The 16,020-nt window shown below is 37.4% G+C and overlaps 1 protein-coding gene across 4 annotated transcripts in view; it reads right to left on the bottom strand.

The window, feature by feature from the left end:
• The window catches only part of PCID2 (PCI domain containing 2), a 23,424-nt gene extending 7,428 nt beyond the window's left edge, over window positions 1-15,996 (bottom strand). Inside the window, exons 1-7 of one of the 4 annotated variants that reach the window (XM_006909351.3) lie at window positions 15,753-15,995; window positions 9,769-9,858; window positions 8,360-8,433; window positions 7,201-7,266; window positions 6,210-6,251; window positions 5,095-5,149; window positions 3,561-3,664 (exon numbers count right to left, since the gene is read on the bottom strand). In XM_006909351.3, the coding sequence (XP_006909413.3) occupies window positions 3,561-3,664; window positions 5,095-5,149; window positions 6,210-6,251; window positions 7,201-7,266; window positions 8,360-8,433; window positions 9,769-9,858; window positions 15,753-15,860 (539 nt within the window). In that variant the 5' untranslated portion in view covers window positions 15,861-15,995. Of the gene's footprint in view, window positions 1-3,560; window positions 3,665-5,094; window positions 5,150-6,209; window positions 6,252-7,200; window positions 7,267-8,359; window positions 8,434-9,768; window positions 9,859-15,752 lie in introns of all 4 variants that reach the window. The other 3 variants (XM_025045017.1, XM_025045018.1, XM_025045019.1) reach the window with 3 other exon arrangements.
• Between the last annotated feature and the right edge of the window lie 24 nt (window positions 15,997-16,020).

The raw sequence follows: 16,020 nt of genomic DNA, 5'->3' as shown, positions 1-16,020 counted from the left end.
GGCAGCTCGCGCATATATGTACAATCGAAGTTTACTCAGCCAGAAGAAGAGATGAAATACTGCCATTTGCGACAACATGGAATGACCTCGAGATAATCATGCTAAGTGAAATAAGCCAGACAGAAAAAGTTGAAAATCACATGATATCACTTATATGTGGGATATAAACCTAAATGTAACAAATGGATGAGCAAGACAGAGAGTCATGGACATGTACAATAGACTAGTAGTTACCAGAGTAGGGGGTGGGAGAGGAGGAGGGAGGTAGACGGGGTAAAGAGGGTCAAATATGTGGTGACAGAAAGAAATGTAATTATGGGAGGTGAACATCCAGTGTAAATATATATATGCCTTACTGTTAAAGTGTACAGCTGAAACCTATTGGATTTTGTTAACCAATGTCACCATAAAAAAGTAAAAAATAAAGAATTCTGAACATTTATTCTGAACATTTCATATAAATGGTGAAAAAATTAATTAAAAAAAACTCAACTAATACGTAGTTAAGATTTGTGTGGTTCATTGTATGTAAATTTTACCTCAATATACAAAAGAGAAACTAAAGTATTTAAAGTTTACTGATGCATACTACATTATTTAGGGGAAATTGTGCTGATGTATGCAATTAACTTATGAGAAAAAAAGATAAACTGATAGATGGATAGAAGGAAATACAAATGAACAGATGATAAAGCGAGTATAGTAAAATATTAACGATAGAAGTGGTAGGTATATAGCTATTCACTGTAAATTTCTTTAAATATTGGTGCATGTTTGAAATTTTTCATATATAACCTTGAAAACCAATTCAGAATTGATTCTGCCATGTGTTCCCATTCTGTGATCATTCTTCCTGGGCAAAACTAGCGAACTCTCACAGACGGTGGTGCTACAGAGAGAGAAGGTTAGTGGCAGGTTGCCTGGAAACACTAAATTCCGTAGCATGAAGTCAAAGCACATGAAATTAAAATGCCCAATATGGAAACAAGCAGGCTGTTCACTAGTCAGAGAAAAAAGAAATTGCTCAAGAGCAAGAAGTGACCATACAGAAATACTTAAAATACCATAAAAATATAATTCAGTATTAAAATATCGGTCTGTTTTGTGATAACTGCCAGCTCTTTAATATGATTCTAGTCACTAACTAGTGGCATGACCTCAAACAAGATACTTTCTTTCTCTCTAGGGTTCATTTTCCTTATCCGTAAAATGGAGACAAATAATAATACCATTCTACTACCTCCCTTAAAAGGTATGATTTAAAATACAAAAATTAAATCCAAGTAGTTTGTAACTTGGATTATTCCTTAAGTGGTGGATGCTGTTTCTGGTGATTCAGTTATTCCAGATTTATCATGAGGGAATTCCATAAAATTCTCTTATGGTATTGTCCTTGCCAGTCTGGCACCAGGGATAATGACCTCTTTTGGAGACATGTGACAAAGCAAACCCTAAGGGAGAGGTTTGTTCCTTGAGATTTGCTTTTTTCTCCTGGGTCTATGCCTAAAAGTGAAAGTGCTGGGTCATATGGTCACTGTTTTTAACTATTTGAGGAACTGTCAGACTTTTGCAAAGTGACTGTATCATTTTACATTTCCACCAGCAATGCATGAGGGTTCTAATTTCTCCACATCTTTGTAAACATTTGCATTGTTTATCTTTTTGGTTCTAGTCATCCTGGTGGGTGTAAAGAAGCAGCTCACAGTGATTTGGATTTGCAGTCCCTTGAAGACTAATGATGTTGAGCATCTTTTCGTGGACTTACTGGCCATTGGCATATCTCCTTTGCAGATATCTATTCAAATCCTTTGCCTATTTTTAATTGGAATGTCTTTTAATAGTTCTTATATATTCTGGATACTAGACCTTTACATTATTTACAAATATTTTTTCCCATTCTATGGTTGTTTTTCACTTTTTGATAGTATCCTTTAGAGCATAAGGTTTTAATTTTGATAAAGTCCAATTTATCTATTTTTTCTTTAGTTGACTGTGCTTTCAGTGTCACTGCTAAGAAAACCATTGCCAAATTCAAGGCCATGATCACTTCTGTGCAGGAATACACAATCAAATAGAATTCCAAGTACCCATGTAATCCATGCAATAAATATTTACTGAATGCTACTGTGGTGTGAGAGACACTATGTGAAAGCAACACACATACCCTCATGGATTTTGCAATCAAACAAACATCATTCAGATAATTACTTTTGATAAGAGCAATGAACACAAAGTACAAACCGCTATGGAAATTTATGAAAGGAGAACTGCATCTACTCTGAGGTTTGGTGGTAAGAAGTGTTAGAGAGGCTGAAAGCTGTGAAATGAACAGAGACAGCCAGATGAAGAGTTGGGGGGCCATGGCAGGCAAAGGAAACAGCATTTGTGGAAAGCCTCAGTGGGGAAGTATCCTGGTACACTGAGGAATTGTTTTAAGTCCAGCCCTGGCTGGAATGTTTTGAGGTGGGGCTGATGGGGGCAGAGTGGTGAAAAATGAGAAGCTGGAACACTTTCTGGGGTCAAGAGATTTTGTTTAGTTATATGTGGAAAGCTTTATCTTTTCTTTCTTTGCTTTACAATTTCCTAAAACTCCCAAATAAACATGCTTTTATAATGAGTGAAGAGATTTTAAAGAGAAAAATAGAAACTCTAAAGTAGAATCAGATAGAAAGTCTAGAATTAAAAAATAAACAGTGGCTGATAAGAACAGTCAACTTGAGACCAGGTCAATATAAATTATCCAAAATGAAGGAAAGATAGGGAAAAAAAGACTAAAAAATAAATTAACAGCATATCAGTGCCCTGTGGAATAATAACATGCAGTCTAACATACATGTAATTGGAGTTCCAAAAAAAAAAGAAGAGAAAAAATGGGACCAAAAAGTAGTTGAGGAATGTCAAAAATTAAATTTAAAAAAATCTAATAAAAAACATCAACTTACAAATCCAAGAAGCCCAATGAATCATAAATAGGAAAAATAATACAAAAACACATGGGTACAACAAGGTCAAATTACTGAAAGCCAAAAGCGAAGAGGAAAAACAGGCAAAGGAAAAAGAGTCATTATATACCAGGAAACATTGATAAGAATGACAACTGACTTTTCATCAGAGACATAAGAAAGCTAATGGAATGACACTTTAAAGTGATAAAAGAAAAAATGGTCAATGTAGAATTCTCCATCTAGTAAAAAGATCCTTCACAAATGAAGACAAAGAGTTTCAGAAAAATGAAAGCTTAGAGAAATGTCAGAAGACCTACACTAAAAGCAAAATGCTAAAGCAAGTTCTCACAATAAAGGGAAATGGTACCAGGTAGAACCTCAGATCCACAAAAAAGACTAAAGAACTCCAGAAATGGTAAATATGTGGATAAATGTAAAAGACTACTTATCTCTTATTTCCTTATAAAACAACAAACTACTTAAAACAAAAAATAAAATGATCGTGGGTTTACAACATATGTAGAAGTAAAATAAATGTCAACAACAAAGGACAGGAAGGGGCAATGTGTTGTTATAGGAGACTGGTCATATGTCAGTCTCTAAAACCTCACTCACGTATCACTGGCACAGACGCGGAAACAGCTCATCAACAATTCAGCTGCTTTTTCCAACATGTCCCCGACTTTGCTTTTTCCTTTCTTTACCAACTGCTGATCTGCCTAATAGAATATAAAAACATTTACTTTTGATTTCTGCTAGATTTCTTAATGAAAAAAAGAAAATCACAGTGCAGCTAAAAGCAAAAATGGCTACATCTAAGAGTCGAAGTCCCAAAAGGTTCTTGTGAAATTATCTAGTCTGTATTACAATATTTTTAGAAACTGAGAAATCTATAGCTTATGCCAACTCTTCCACAAATCAAATCTCTTCAACAAATTCAAGCTACTAAGTCAGTCACCAGTTTTTAAGCCTATACTGCCATATAGCCCTGCACTACTAAGAAACCTTTTCTTCTCTCAATCAATGACCTTCCCATCGCCTATGCACAGCTAGTCAAAACCCGTGAAACCAAACTTTCGATAAATATCAAAGTCATTATTACCCAGTTTGACTCTTCCCTTGTTTTAAGGATAGCTTGGTTAAAGAACCAGTTTTCTCCTATTTACATTCTCTCTATCATAGGTTTTCAAAGGCTGGTCTATGAACTCCTGAGAGCCTTCAAGATGCCTGCAGATGATCCACATGGTCAAACCATTTTCTTGAAAACACTAAACCATTATTTCCCTTTACGATATTGACATCATACTGATGATGCGAAAAACAATAGTAGGTAAAACCACTAGAGCCTTTCCAGGGGCACCAAAATGATGAGTAGTCATCCTAACCTTAACATCATGCACCTACAATCCACCAATCATCTCTGCCTGTTGGTGTTCCTGAGTTTCAGGCTTCTCTAGGACCCAAGCTAGAGCAGACAGGAGGCAAAAAGGAAATGCAGAAAACTCGCTGCTGTTTCCCTTCTGGGAATTTTAAAGCGAAAATGGTTCCCCTCTCAGAACCATTTTGGCTTTAAAATTCTCAGCAAGAGAAATAGGAAAAATGTGCCTACTCCATCTTGTCCAGAATCAGAAGTCATCAGTAAATTTAAAAACTATAAAAAGGTCTTAGGACCAAAACTTTGAGAAATGCCACTCCAAAATTGGCTTATGCTGACCCCCAAGGGAACACCAACTCCATAAAACCCAGGATCTTTACCTCCTCATGGCAGGAACTACTGCCTCGATCTACATTAAGGTGGATTTCTTCAAGATAGGACAGGCCACATCTTAACAGTAGAAGAGAATGCAGAATCGCCATCTATTATTGCTCCACCCCCTTAAAAAATATCGTGTGCCATAAATGATTAACCATATACAGAAATAACTTCCTCTATATCTACAATGTGAAAAATGATGTTTATTTAAATCTGTTCATATCAACCCAAAAAGAACAATGAATTAAGACATCCCCTGTTTTTTTGCTCTTTACACTAGATATATCCCAACCCCAATTCATTCCTCAAAATTTTTGGAAAGAATGATAGGAAAATAAGCAAGAGACAGATACCAAGCCCGGGTTTGAAAACAATAGTAATAAAAATTGAACTTACATTATTGGCAAATACTCGAAGGTCAAGTGCTACTGCATACATGACAGGCAGAGCCCTATAGGGACAAAAAAAGCAAACGTGTTTGAAGAGGCTATGAGGTCAGAGAGTCCATTACCAGAGGTGGGAATGACACCATCACCCAGGGCTATTACCCAGAATGGGAGTCAGCATCCCTCCAAGAATCCAATGGCTACTGTTATCTGACTCACATTCCATCAGGGCCGGCTGCCCTGGGCTTTCTGATCAACACAGAGGCCAGACATTGAAGTGCTCCACACTTACTGCCCCAGACCCTCCTCAGAGGCCTAGATCCTGATCCATTTAGGGGTCCTCAGTCTGAGGCAGGACCTCCTCACACTGTTCCCAGGACATCTTCCCTCCCCTCACGTTCCCACCAAACAACTCGATTAAAACAAGATATGGTTTAGTAAGATTTCCTAACAGCAATGAGTATGCAATAGACAAAATGTCATAAAACAATTTTTTAAAAATCTTGCTGGCAGTATTGGTCTTCCTTTCACAGGTAAGTTAAGCCTTCATTTAAAAAGGGGGTGGTTTTTTTAATTTTTATTTTTTCTAGAAAAGGTTATTTGCAAGCCTTCAGTTATTTTAGTACAAACAAAATTTCAGTATTTACCTACAGTTTGTTAATACATCATAAAATTATGAATTAGTTTGACAAGCAATGTAAAATAAGCCAATTACTATGTATCACGTCACCCCCAAATGAAGTGTAGTTGATCTACCTCTTGTACAAGTTTAAAACCAAAAGTAAGTTCAAAATTGACAACTGAAGGGGAAAAATAGTATTTAATAAATATTTTAGGCCATTGAAGGGCTGAAATAAAAGTAATACTTCAAATTTATATAAACACACTGAAAATAATCTGGTTAATCTGCCATTTAATTTTATACTATTAACACTCCGTTATCCACGTCGACATTATTATGTCAATACATGATATTAAATATCCACATAGAAAACATAATACACAGAAATTCAGGACAAATTTTTTTAGTATGTGTTACCGAAGAGAGCACTATAGTAAATTTTTAAAAAGCTTCTGCTAAAAAGAAATACTTGCTAATTTCTAGCTGTTTTTGTTCATACTTACCAGTTTTCTTCTTTGTGGGCCTGAAATGCCCTCAGGAATGATGTACTATATTAAGGAACATATGACATGTAAAATTCAAAAAATGCTACAAATGTATAAAGAAGAGGAAGAATCTTAAATTTTAAGGGATATAGCTCACCATTTAGAAAATTATGTGAACTCACAGCAGTAAGTTCTTGAAGAAAAAAATGTATAAGCCCACTTATAAATATCTGAGTATCATAAGGTATAAGTTTACTAAATATATTTATTTCATACATATTTTCTTGAAAGTAAGAAAAAGACTATTGTTATAAGATTTTTTGGCAATCTCAAACATTTTATTTGGCTTCTCTGAGCCCAGATGATCACAAGTTCTATATAATGGGATACAGAATCTGTAGTATAAAGTTTAATTCATCAATTACAGAATTCTTGAATTCAAAGGAGACAGCTAGTTAGCAAACAACTCTCTTCTGTGTACGTTTAAACAAAATGGTTAAAAAAATAAGCAAACTAAAGTTTAGAGATACATTTAAATACAAGGACACTCACTGACTAGGGCCTTAGCTATGCAACAGCACTTAAATGCTTTAAGTCAGAAATTAGCTTGATTAAGGTCTTAGTGACTGCAATTAAATGATGATACATGTTGAGTCCACTCCTGTCCACCTACGCCCAGATTTTGGAGTTCTGATATTTCACCAAGCATACTTAACTGATTCCTATACCTATAATGCCTTGAAGTCAATAAAATATTACTTTTCACAACTGAATTAAATAAAATCCTTAATCATAACCAGTGTTCTTCTTTACTAGATAAGTAACTGGATGACAGTCTTAAGATTCATGCTAAATTTAAGTACTTGAGTGAAATAGCTAAGACGTTTCTCTTCAAAAGGTTTTAATTAAAGGGATGAATAAAATTGGCCCAATATTTCAAGATCTTAAGCCCTAAATAATCCACTGTATCTGTTATAAATTGAAACAGTTAACAAACAACAAAAGATATTGGACGATGACAGTTTGGCATTTGTATGCCTCTATGAAGTCATGGTTCCCTACCGCATAAGTGCACCTGAAAAAGAAAGATTGGAGACTGAGAATAGAGGCAGCAGAAAGTGCATTTATAGGATGAAAAACGTAGAAGTGAACTAAGTAGACCACACATCTTAATTCCATCACAAACATCCCAGTTCTAAGCTGATCCTGCAGTAAAGTTGGACCTCCTGTTTGGCAGGCTACAACAGTTGAAGATAAAGAAAACAATTATTTGAAGTAAAATGAGTTGGTATAAGATGAAATTCCACATTAAGTTTTGAGACTATTCTTTAAAGTCCCAGGAGAAACCTAGCTGCCAGCAGGTTTTATTAATAACATGTACTGATAATATAGTATAGCATTTCTACTGTATCAATGGCAGATGACCCTCTAACTAGATGCCTAGCTGGGTAGAGTCGGTATTAGTTCATCACTGAATCTGGAGGCTCATGGCACACTACACAGAACTGGGAAATCACAAGGAGCCTCACGCTGCAAAGAACACACTGGTACCCAAACTTTTCCAAAGATCTCACAGATCTATACTCCTTCCCCGCCTCACCTGAGCCTGCTCTGAAACACTGGAGGCAATACAGGCAGAAAGGCAATCAAACACCACATACTTTAAGGACATGAAGTTTGTCCAATTTGATGGTTTAGAGATAAACTATTTCTACTGAAATGAAATGTAAATAAAAAGCAATATTTCATTTGTTCTGCTCAGCTCCAGTTTCTTTCCCAGCAAGGCAAAGAGATTAAAAAACAGACATATGTCCATGAAAAACACAATCCAATGGTGGGCTCTATTAAATGAAAGACCACTATACAGCCAATATGACGAATATCAAGTGATTTTTTTTATAGTATCACACAAGACTTATAAAGATATATGATCACAATATAATTTTAACTTTTAAAAACATACATCATCCTTGAAATGAAAAAAAAGTCTTAAAATTTTAAACTTTTTAACTTCACAAAATTTTCGCAAGCTTTACCAAAGTGAAATTATAAACACACTTTTCCACTTTTTCAAAGTAAGTCATTATCTGCTTCAAGCATTAGATGATGTTAAATAAAATCCCTAGTCAATTTAGCGATTTCAAGATTGACTTGTTTCACTTCCTCACCTTAAATGAGCTGCAAACATTTCGTCATAAGGGGGTTCCAAAACTTGTTGACACTTCTCTTCTGGAGAGGCCAACTAAATAAGAAGAAAAATGATAAAAATAAAATTAACAGGCACAGAAAGAATGCAATGTTTAGAAAGAAATTTAGACAAAAAACAAAAGAACAAAAACAAAAAACAGGAATATGTCCATGAAAAACATAAGCCAATGGTGGGCTTTACTGTGTTTCAAAAGAATTTACACTTTATAGTTAAGAGTAACACTTTACACTTTAACACTTGTAAATAAAAGGTTCATTACTTCAACAAATACTTATCAAGCATGAGCTATGTATAAGGCACTAGATGAATACAATGTGTTCTCTGCTGCAGGCTAAGAAATAGTCTAGGTACTTTCATACATATCTTAATATTTAATAGCCAGTTAGTCAAGAAATATTTGGTAAGCAGCTACTATGTGCTAAATAAATAAGGTCTAATGAGTTAGAGAAGATGGCATGTTAGGATGCCACTCCTCAGCCGTTTGGTGACAGATAAAGTCACCCTCTCTCTGTGTCCTGAGCTCGACTGACATTTATTTGTAACTCTTCCTTTCTTCTCAATGGCCAAATTTTAGATAATACGAGCATCACAATGTATTATACAGCACAATGAATTAAAAGAAAAGGAATCAACAAGTCTACTCTGATACTGATATAATATATATGTATATGTGGGATGGAAAAATTACATCATCAGAAAAATCACCATTCTAATAAAATAATTCAGACAATGGCTACCAGTGAATGGAACCATCAGATGGAAGGTTAATAGGGAACTTTACACTGAAGAACTCAGCCTTAGATTACAAATGGGCAAACAGATATCTATACCCCAGATGCAATAGGAAGCACATAACACCAACTATGGAGTATCTGGCCAGCAAGCTGAACTTGAGTCTCATCAAGTCTCTGGCACTAATTTCTATTTAGGGAATGGTTTTTGATGTGTTCTGCACAGTAGAACAACCTAGAGAACTTTAAATTAAAAAAAAAAAAAAAAAAGCCAGAAACTGGTTTACATGATGCTGAAGTGCAGCTAATAAGCTGCCAAATATAATCACCAATATATAAACTCAAACTCTAAAACTTTTCTTAGGAAGCCAGTTACCCTCTCTGTGTGCATAAGTATTTGTTGAAGTAATGAAGTAATTTGTTGAAGTAACACTTTATTTACAAGTGTTAAAGTGTAAAGTGTTACTCTTAACTACAAAGTGTAAATTCTTTTGAAACACAGTAAAGCCCACCATTGGCTTATGTTTTTCATGGACATATTTCTGTTTTTTGTTTTTATTTTTTTGTTTTTTGTCTAAATTTCTTTCTAAACATTGCATTCTGTAACCCTCTCTGTATGCATAGTCCTTTCAACTACCTGAAGCCGTGGGTTGGCAACATGAGGGTGTTTGAAAGATACCAGCTCTGCACAGGATGCCCCATCTCTGGTGTCGATTGCTTCGTAGACCTGAAGCATTTGAAAAGAGAAACACTAAGGAGAAAATAAAACACTCTATTCTAATAGAACCTAAACAACTCATTGTAAAATTCATTTTCCCTACTTTGAAAGGAGTCGATAATTAAAATATAACAAGTCAGTAGTCTCTTTAACCAGCAAACTATAACTACATTTCAAAATGAGATCTTCTGGAGGCAAATAAACAGGTGATTTACTGTTAAAAACTATGAAAAAGCAGAATAAGCTAGTTTATAATTTGGTTACTAATGAAAGTGAATTATTCTCATTTACTCAGTCATACCAGCAAACATTTGAAAATTCACTCACACGGCTTATAGGGGAAAGAAAACCTTATACACCACATATTTCTAAAATTCAAAAGACTTCTATTCAACCTCAATATATAATAAAAATGGGAATAGTAATAGCTAAATGAATGGTGTCATGGTCATACAATAGGTAGCTGTGTGCTACGAAATAGAATGAAACATATCTACATGTAATAACATTGGAAAGTGTGCTTCCTGTTAAGCAAAAACAAGGAAAAGAAAAAAAAGAGTTAGTTAGAGGAAAAATGCATAACATGATCTGGGAGGAAAAAAGGTATGTATGACATGTAAGAACGAGAAGACATGCAGGCCATGCCACACCAGCTGACTCCTTGGTCAGTGGGGTGGGGAGTGAGGAGACTTTCATTTTACATATTTCTATACTGCAAGACTGTGTTACAGCAGACATGTGTAATTAGAAAATCAAATGATATTTTAAAATTACATTTACCAAAATGACATAAAAATCCTAACTGTATAAGTGAAAAGAAAGCTAAGTACAAAGGTGCACAGTATAATTTATCTACAATAAAATAAAATTAAATATGTAAATTTTATGCCCACAAAGACTCCAACGATGGATATCATAAAAAGAGTATCCAAATGAGAAGGTGCTCACATTCCGAGCCACCAGTAAAATGCAAGAGGACATCTCTTATGCCCACCGAAGAGTTAAAATTGAAAAGGCTGACCATACTAAACACTCCAAGAATATAAAGCAACTGAAACTCTCACACATTGCTGGGGAAGGGTGAAGTGGCATCCGCTTATGGACACTGTTTGGTATGTCCACTAAAGAGAACACACACCTACTCCTCCACCCAGTAATCCTATGCCCAGGCACCTGCAGCCAGAAGAAATGGAGGCATAAGCGACCAGGACAGCAAGGGGCTCCAATTCCTCATCTGTTGCATCACTTAGGGTATCGACTAAGTGTACATCACCTTATCTAATAAAGAATTTGCCACCTGACTATTCAAAAACTACATAAGCACTTATATTTTGAGCCAGCAATCCCACTTCTAAGGATTTACTTTACAACAAGAAAAAGGATATACTCATGCAGGTTTACTTATTGATATCTTCTGAGTAACCATTTGTCCCATAGAATATTTGTCCCATAGGTGCCTTTATCTCAAGGAAGCTGATAAAGGCTGCCAAAGTTCCCGTCATCATGAGGTGGGTGTGTGTGTAGGAAAACAGAGGGATGGCAACAGACTATCTTAAAGAACTGGCCCGTCCCTCAGTGGACACTAAGATAATGGGCAACCCAGTCACCCGCTTCAGTCACTGTTAATGTCATGTCCTGGAAGCTTTGGCCTTTTAATTTAAACACCTCACTAGACCATGCAGCACCCAGGGGCATCCCTGTTTAGCAGCACCCCTGTGGGCCCAGTCAGGGACTACAAAGCTCACCAGGTGAAGCATTCTGGCCCTGGGCACTTCTAGAAATAACTTCTCCTTCTTGGCTGCCGCTGGTCACCTTATATCCTTCAGGCTTCAATCTGGTCTACAGGGGAATCATCTACCTTGGGAAGTCATAATTCCTCAAAAATACATTTACTAACTCTGTTCTCTAAAAAGTTCTAGAAGTAATGACTCCCAGTAGCAAGGAGTACACCTAGTACTCAGAATGGTTTTCTAAATTCCATTCCCCACTAAAGGAAACCGGAGCTCCCTGAAGAAACAGCCGATTGAGCACTGGGACAGGGAAAGAACTAGGTAAGCCTGGAAGAGATACTATTGCGCCAAAAAAGCAGGGCTCAAAGAAGGATGAAGACCTATAAAAAAGCCACAGAAACCAGTTTGAAGGGGTTCTCAGTGGCCAAATTTAGAACAATTTGAGCTTCAAAAAGCATAATATTCTTAATATTGGTACTGGATAACTTGGCATTAAAAATAATCCATAATGATACTTTTTAAAAGAGCATAAGGAAAAGCATTTTTTAATTGATGAAATACTAACAAATGTAGAAAGAACAATAGAAAATCACCACTTGGCAAATACTGATGCAATAACTGACTTGAAAAAGGGCCACAAATGAAAGCTGAAACCACTTTGTGAAAGAGTCTCAGGGAACAGTATGTTCTTGGTTTCTCCTAGTCCACTCAACAGATTACAAATTACAAAAGAAAAGGTACCTCAACACTGGACCATTTGATGGACATCTCTTTAACCTAATGAATCAGTTAGTATCACCAATGCGCGCCTCCTAAGGTGAGGCTATGGGAAATCCATACTATCAAATGCAACGTGAATCTAATCATTAGGAAACAGTCAAAGGCAGATTGTGAGATATCTACAAGTCAACTGGCCTGGACATTTAAAAAATGTTAAATGTCATAAAAGATGCCTCCTCCCAAAAAAAAAGGACAAGAAGACTCTTTTAAATTAAAGAGAACTAAAGGCAAAAAAAAAAAAAAAAAAAAAGGAAGAAAAAAACAAATAAACAAAATAAAAACAATGCAGTATGTGATCTCACTGGATCCTGGTTTTAAAAAAGTTCTAAAGAACACTTTGGGGGGACATGGAAAATTAAACCACAGATTCTATATTAGAAAATAATGATGTTAATACTGATGTTAAATTTCCTGAGTATACTACAGGCACTTCAGTTATACAGTAAAACCACTCCGGTGCTAGGTGAATGCACAGTGAAGGGCCATGGTGTCAGTAACTTTCTTTTGAATGGTTCAGGGAAGATAGGGTACACACATGCCCAGAGGGACAGATAAGACAAACATGGTATATCAGATGAGGAGTATACAAGTCTTCATTGTACTTTCAACTTTTCTACAGGTTTGAAATTTTTCACAATAAAAGTTGGGAGGAAAATAAAAATTTTAAACGTAGAGTTTTTAAAAAGTAACTTGCCATTTGAAATAAGAGTTTGTAAAATGGACCAAAGAATGAAATAAAGGACACTAAAAAAATAACAGCAGCTCTCAGAGAGACTAGAAATGTGATCTACCTCTGGATATGCAAACTGATCTTTTTTCTAAGTAGAACACCAATTTTAAAAGAATATATGGGAAAATGTCTGATAAATTAATTCAACCTGTCACCTCCAAGCAGAAACTAAATCGAATGACTGTTGAAACTCTGAGCCCTGAATAACAAGGGTCTCAGTAGATGAGGGGACAACTTAGTCAAAGACAGCTCTCCTTAGGCCTCTTGAGATAAGTGTGCTGGCACCCAAGACTCTGATTGCTAGCTCTTACACTAGGGTTGCTACTTTAAGTGGCAGGTTACCTTGAGAAATTCTCCCCACATCCCCAACCCTGGACAAAAACAAACTAACTTACTGCCTGCTATAAAATGGGTGGATTCTCCAAGTGGTGTTTTTCTCTTGATGCCTGTACAGGTACCCTTCTGGGCCCATCACATCACCTGTGAGACTTGGGACCCAGAGGAACTGGTATCAGCATGCTGATGCCATGCTGCTTGCCATGCTGAGTAATAAAGTCCTTAGTCTCTGACCCAGGAATCCCATGTTCCACCAGCATCCATGAAACTAACAGGAGAACTCATAAGCTTATGAGGAGGACAAAATCAAACCCCAGACCTAACAGCCATTCGGAAGTGATTATGGAAACCATGGGAAATGAAAGACTGGACACTTGTCTACAGGTAGTTGTTGGCTGAGAATGTTGTGAAAGTGTCAAATAAGGAAAGGAGATGTATCCAAGTTGACAAGGTTACTGAGATTCAAGAAACAATATACTACGGAAACTTAGAAACAAGCAGGTACTGTTGAGGACAGAAAAAGTTGGCTGAAACTTGGGCTAACAGAGGCAGTGAGCTTCGTGTTAAGAGCATGAACTCTGGAGCTGGAACTCCTGGTTTTAATGTGCTACTTACTTGCCAGTGACCTTAGAAGCCACCTAACTTCCTCTGTAAAATGTGGCTTACAATGGACCTACGTCCTATAAAAACAGTGATAACGAGTTACTATACACAATAGTGCCTGGTTCTTAAAAACCATTCAACGAGCACTAATTGTTCTTCTCATCATCACCCCAGTTTCATCAAATAAGATAGACAATTAAAGGAGATTCTCAGAGTGCTCCTCTGAGAATGTAGAGAACAAGACCAAGGTAGTTTGATGAAACAAGAATATGAAACAGTTAGACAGAGCAGCACTTTAATCCTAACTTTACTCCTCACTACACTGAGTGGTCTGAGCATTGGCAGATCACTCGGCTTTATCACCCAGCCTATGGCAAGCTTCATCCCCTTCTACTTGCCTCCATTTATGCAGTCGACAAATTGTATTGAGCATGCACAATAGTCAGACACCATTCAAGGCACCCAGAATGGAAAAAGAAAAAGAAATGGAACTATGTATGGCAAGAAAACTGTAAAAGGTTAAGAAAAACATAACATTCTAGAGTGATTCTATATCCATGTTGGTTCTCCAATGTCTACATACTTGCTCAACCTTAAGTAAACTTATATTGGAAAATGTTAACTCTGCAAAGATAAAGCCACAGTAGAACTATCCTTAAAGAAAAGGTCTTAGACCTCAGTCAAAAGATTGGCAAATGAATACATATTTATACGGTTTAAGTTAAAATAAAAAACACGTATCTGTTTTTTCCATGATTCTTATTTTAACCACTTTTCTCATTTACACAACTAACGATCCCAATAACCTCGACTATATGCAGCTGCTAACTAGATAGCTTTACCTGGGTGTCAACAGACACCTCCAATTTAACGTGTCCAAACTATATTAACTTTTATCTTCGGATCTGTTCTGCTCATTTGTTGCCTAAGCTAGAAATCCGGGACTCATTCTTGACTCCTCCGTGTCTCTCAATCGCACATTCCTTAATCACCAACTCTTGGTAATGTTCAGATACTTTTAAAATCCATTTCCTCTTTTCCTTATCCTTAGATAAGACCTTATCTAAGACCTTAAATAAGACCACAGTTCTAGGTCTACGAATTAGCATAGTTTAGTGGACAGAATGCAAGCTTTGAACCCATAAATATCTATATCTGAAGTATGCTGCTGCCGTTTACAGACTGTATGTACAAAACTGTGAGACATTTTCCGAAGTACATGAAGTGCTAACACGGAGCTTATACTATATGGAGATATGACTAGAGGCTCGCAGCTGGAACTACGTGCTATCTCCATCTACTTCCACCACTGTCGGAATCAAAACTCGAAGTCAGGCCCTTAGGTCAGGCCTTCAAAGACTACACAAAGACTGAACTCCGACTCCTCCGCGTGGCCAACGGGTCCTTCGGCATCCTCTAGGGCTAGGACACCCTCATCCCAAACACGCACACACACGCACATCCTTAAACTGAAGGCAACGACCATCAGGGCACTCCTAGGTCGCCAAGAAACACAGTAGTGTGCCTGCTTCAATCGTCACTGCTTCCTGTCTGGAGGCCAAGGGCTCAGGCGCAGTCAGCGAGCAGACTCAGCGGGGCAGGCATTGAACACCTCGACCTCAGCCAGACACGTGACGGCCGCCCACTCGGACCCCAAAGTCCGGAAGGCAAAGAGAAGGAGTAGACCCTGCAGACGGCTCGCGACGGGGCCGGCCGAACGTTACCTGCTGCAGGTACTGGTTAATAGTTATGTGCGCCATGGCGGCGCCCACCGCCGGGACCGGGCAGAGCATGCGCGCCGGGATGCGCGTCACTTCCGGCTCGCGGTCCATTCCTAGCCTCGCGCCTGTGACCCCACTTTCCCCGCACGTTGGTTCCGGAGGTAGTGTTCGCGAGAGCGCGAGCCCTAAGCCGGCATGGCGACACTTTGGGGCTGAGGAAGGCTGGGGTCTCTGTGCTAAGATTCCCCCGCCTCCCTCAGCGAAGACAACT

The sequence above is a fragment of the Pteropus alecto genome, unplaced genomic scaffold (genome assembly GCF_000325575.1).
Source record: "Pteropus alecto unplaced genomic scaffold, ASM32557v1 scaffold13, whole genome shotgun sequence".
Taxonomy (NCBI): Eukaryota; Metazoa; Chordata; class Mammalia; order Chiroptera; family Pteropodidae; genus Pteropus; species Pteropus alecto.
The sequence above is the reverse complement of the archived record's forward strand: the minus strand, read 5'-3'. Positions and strand labels throughout refer to the sequence as shown.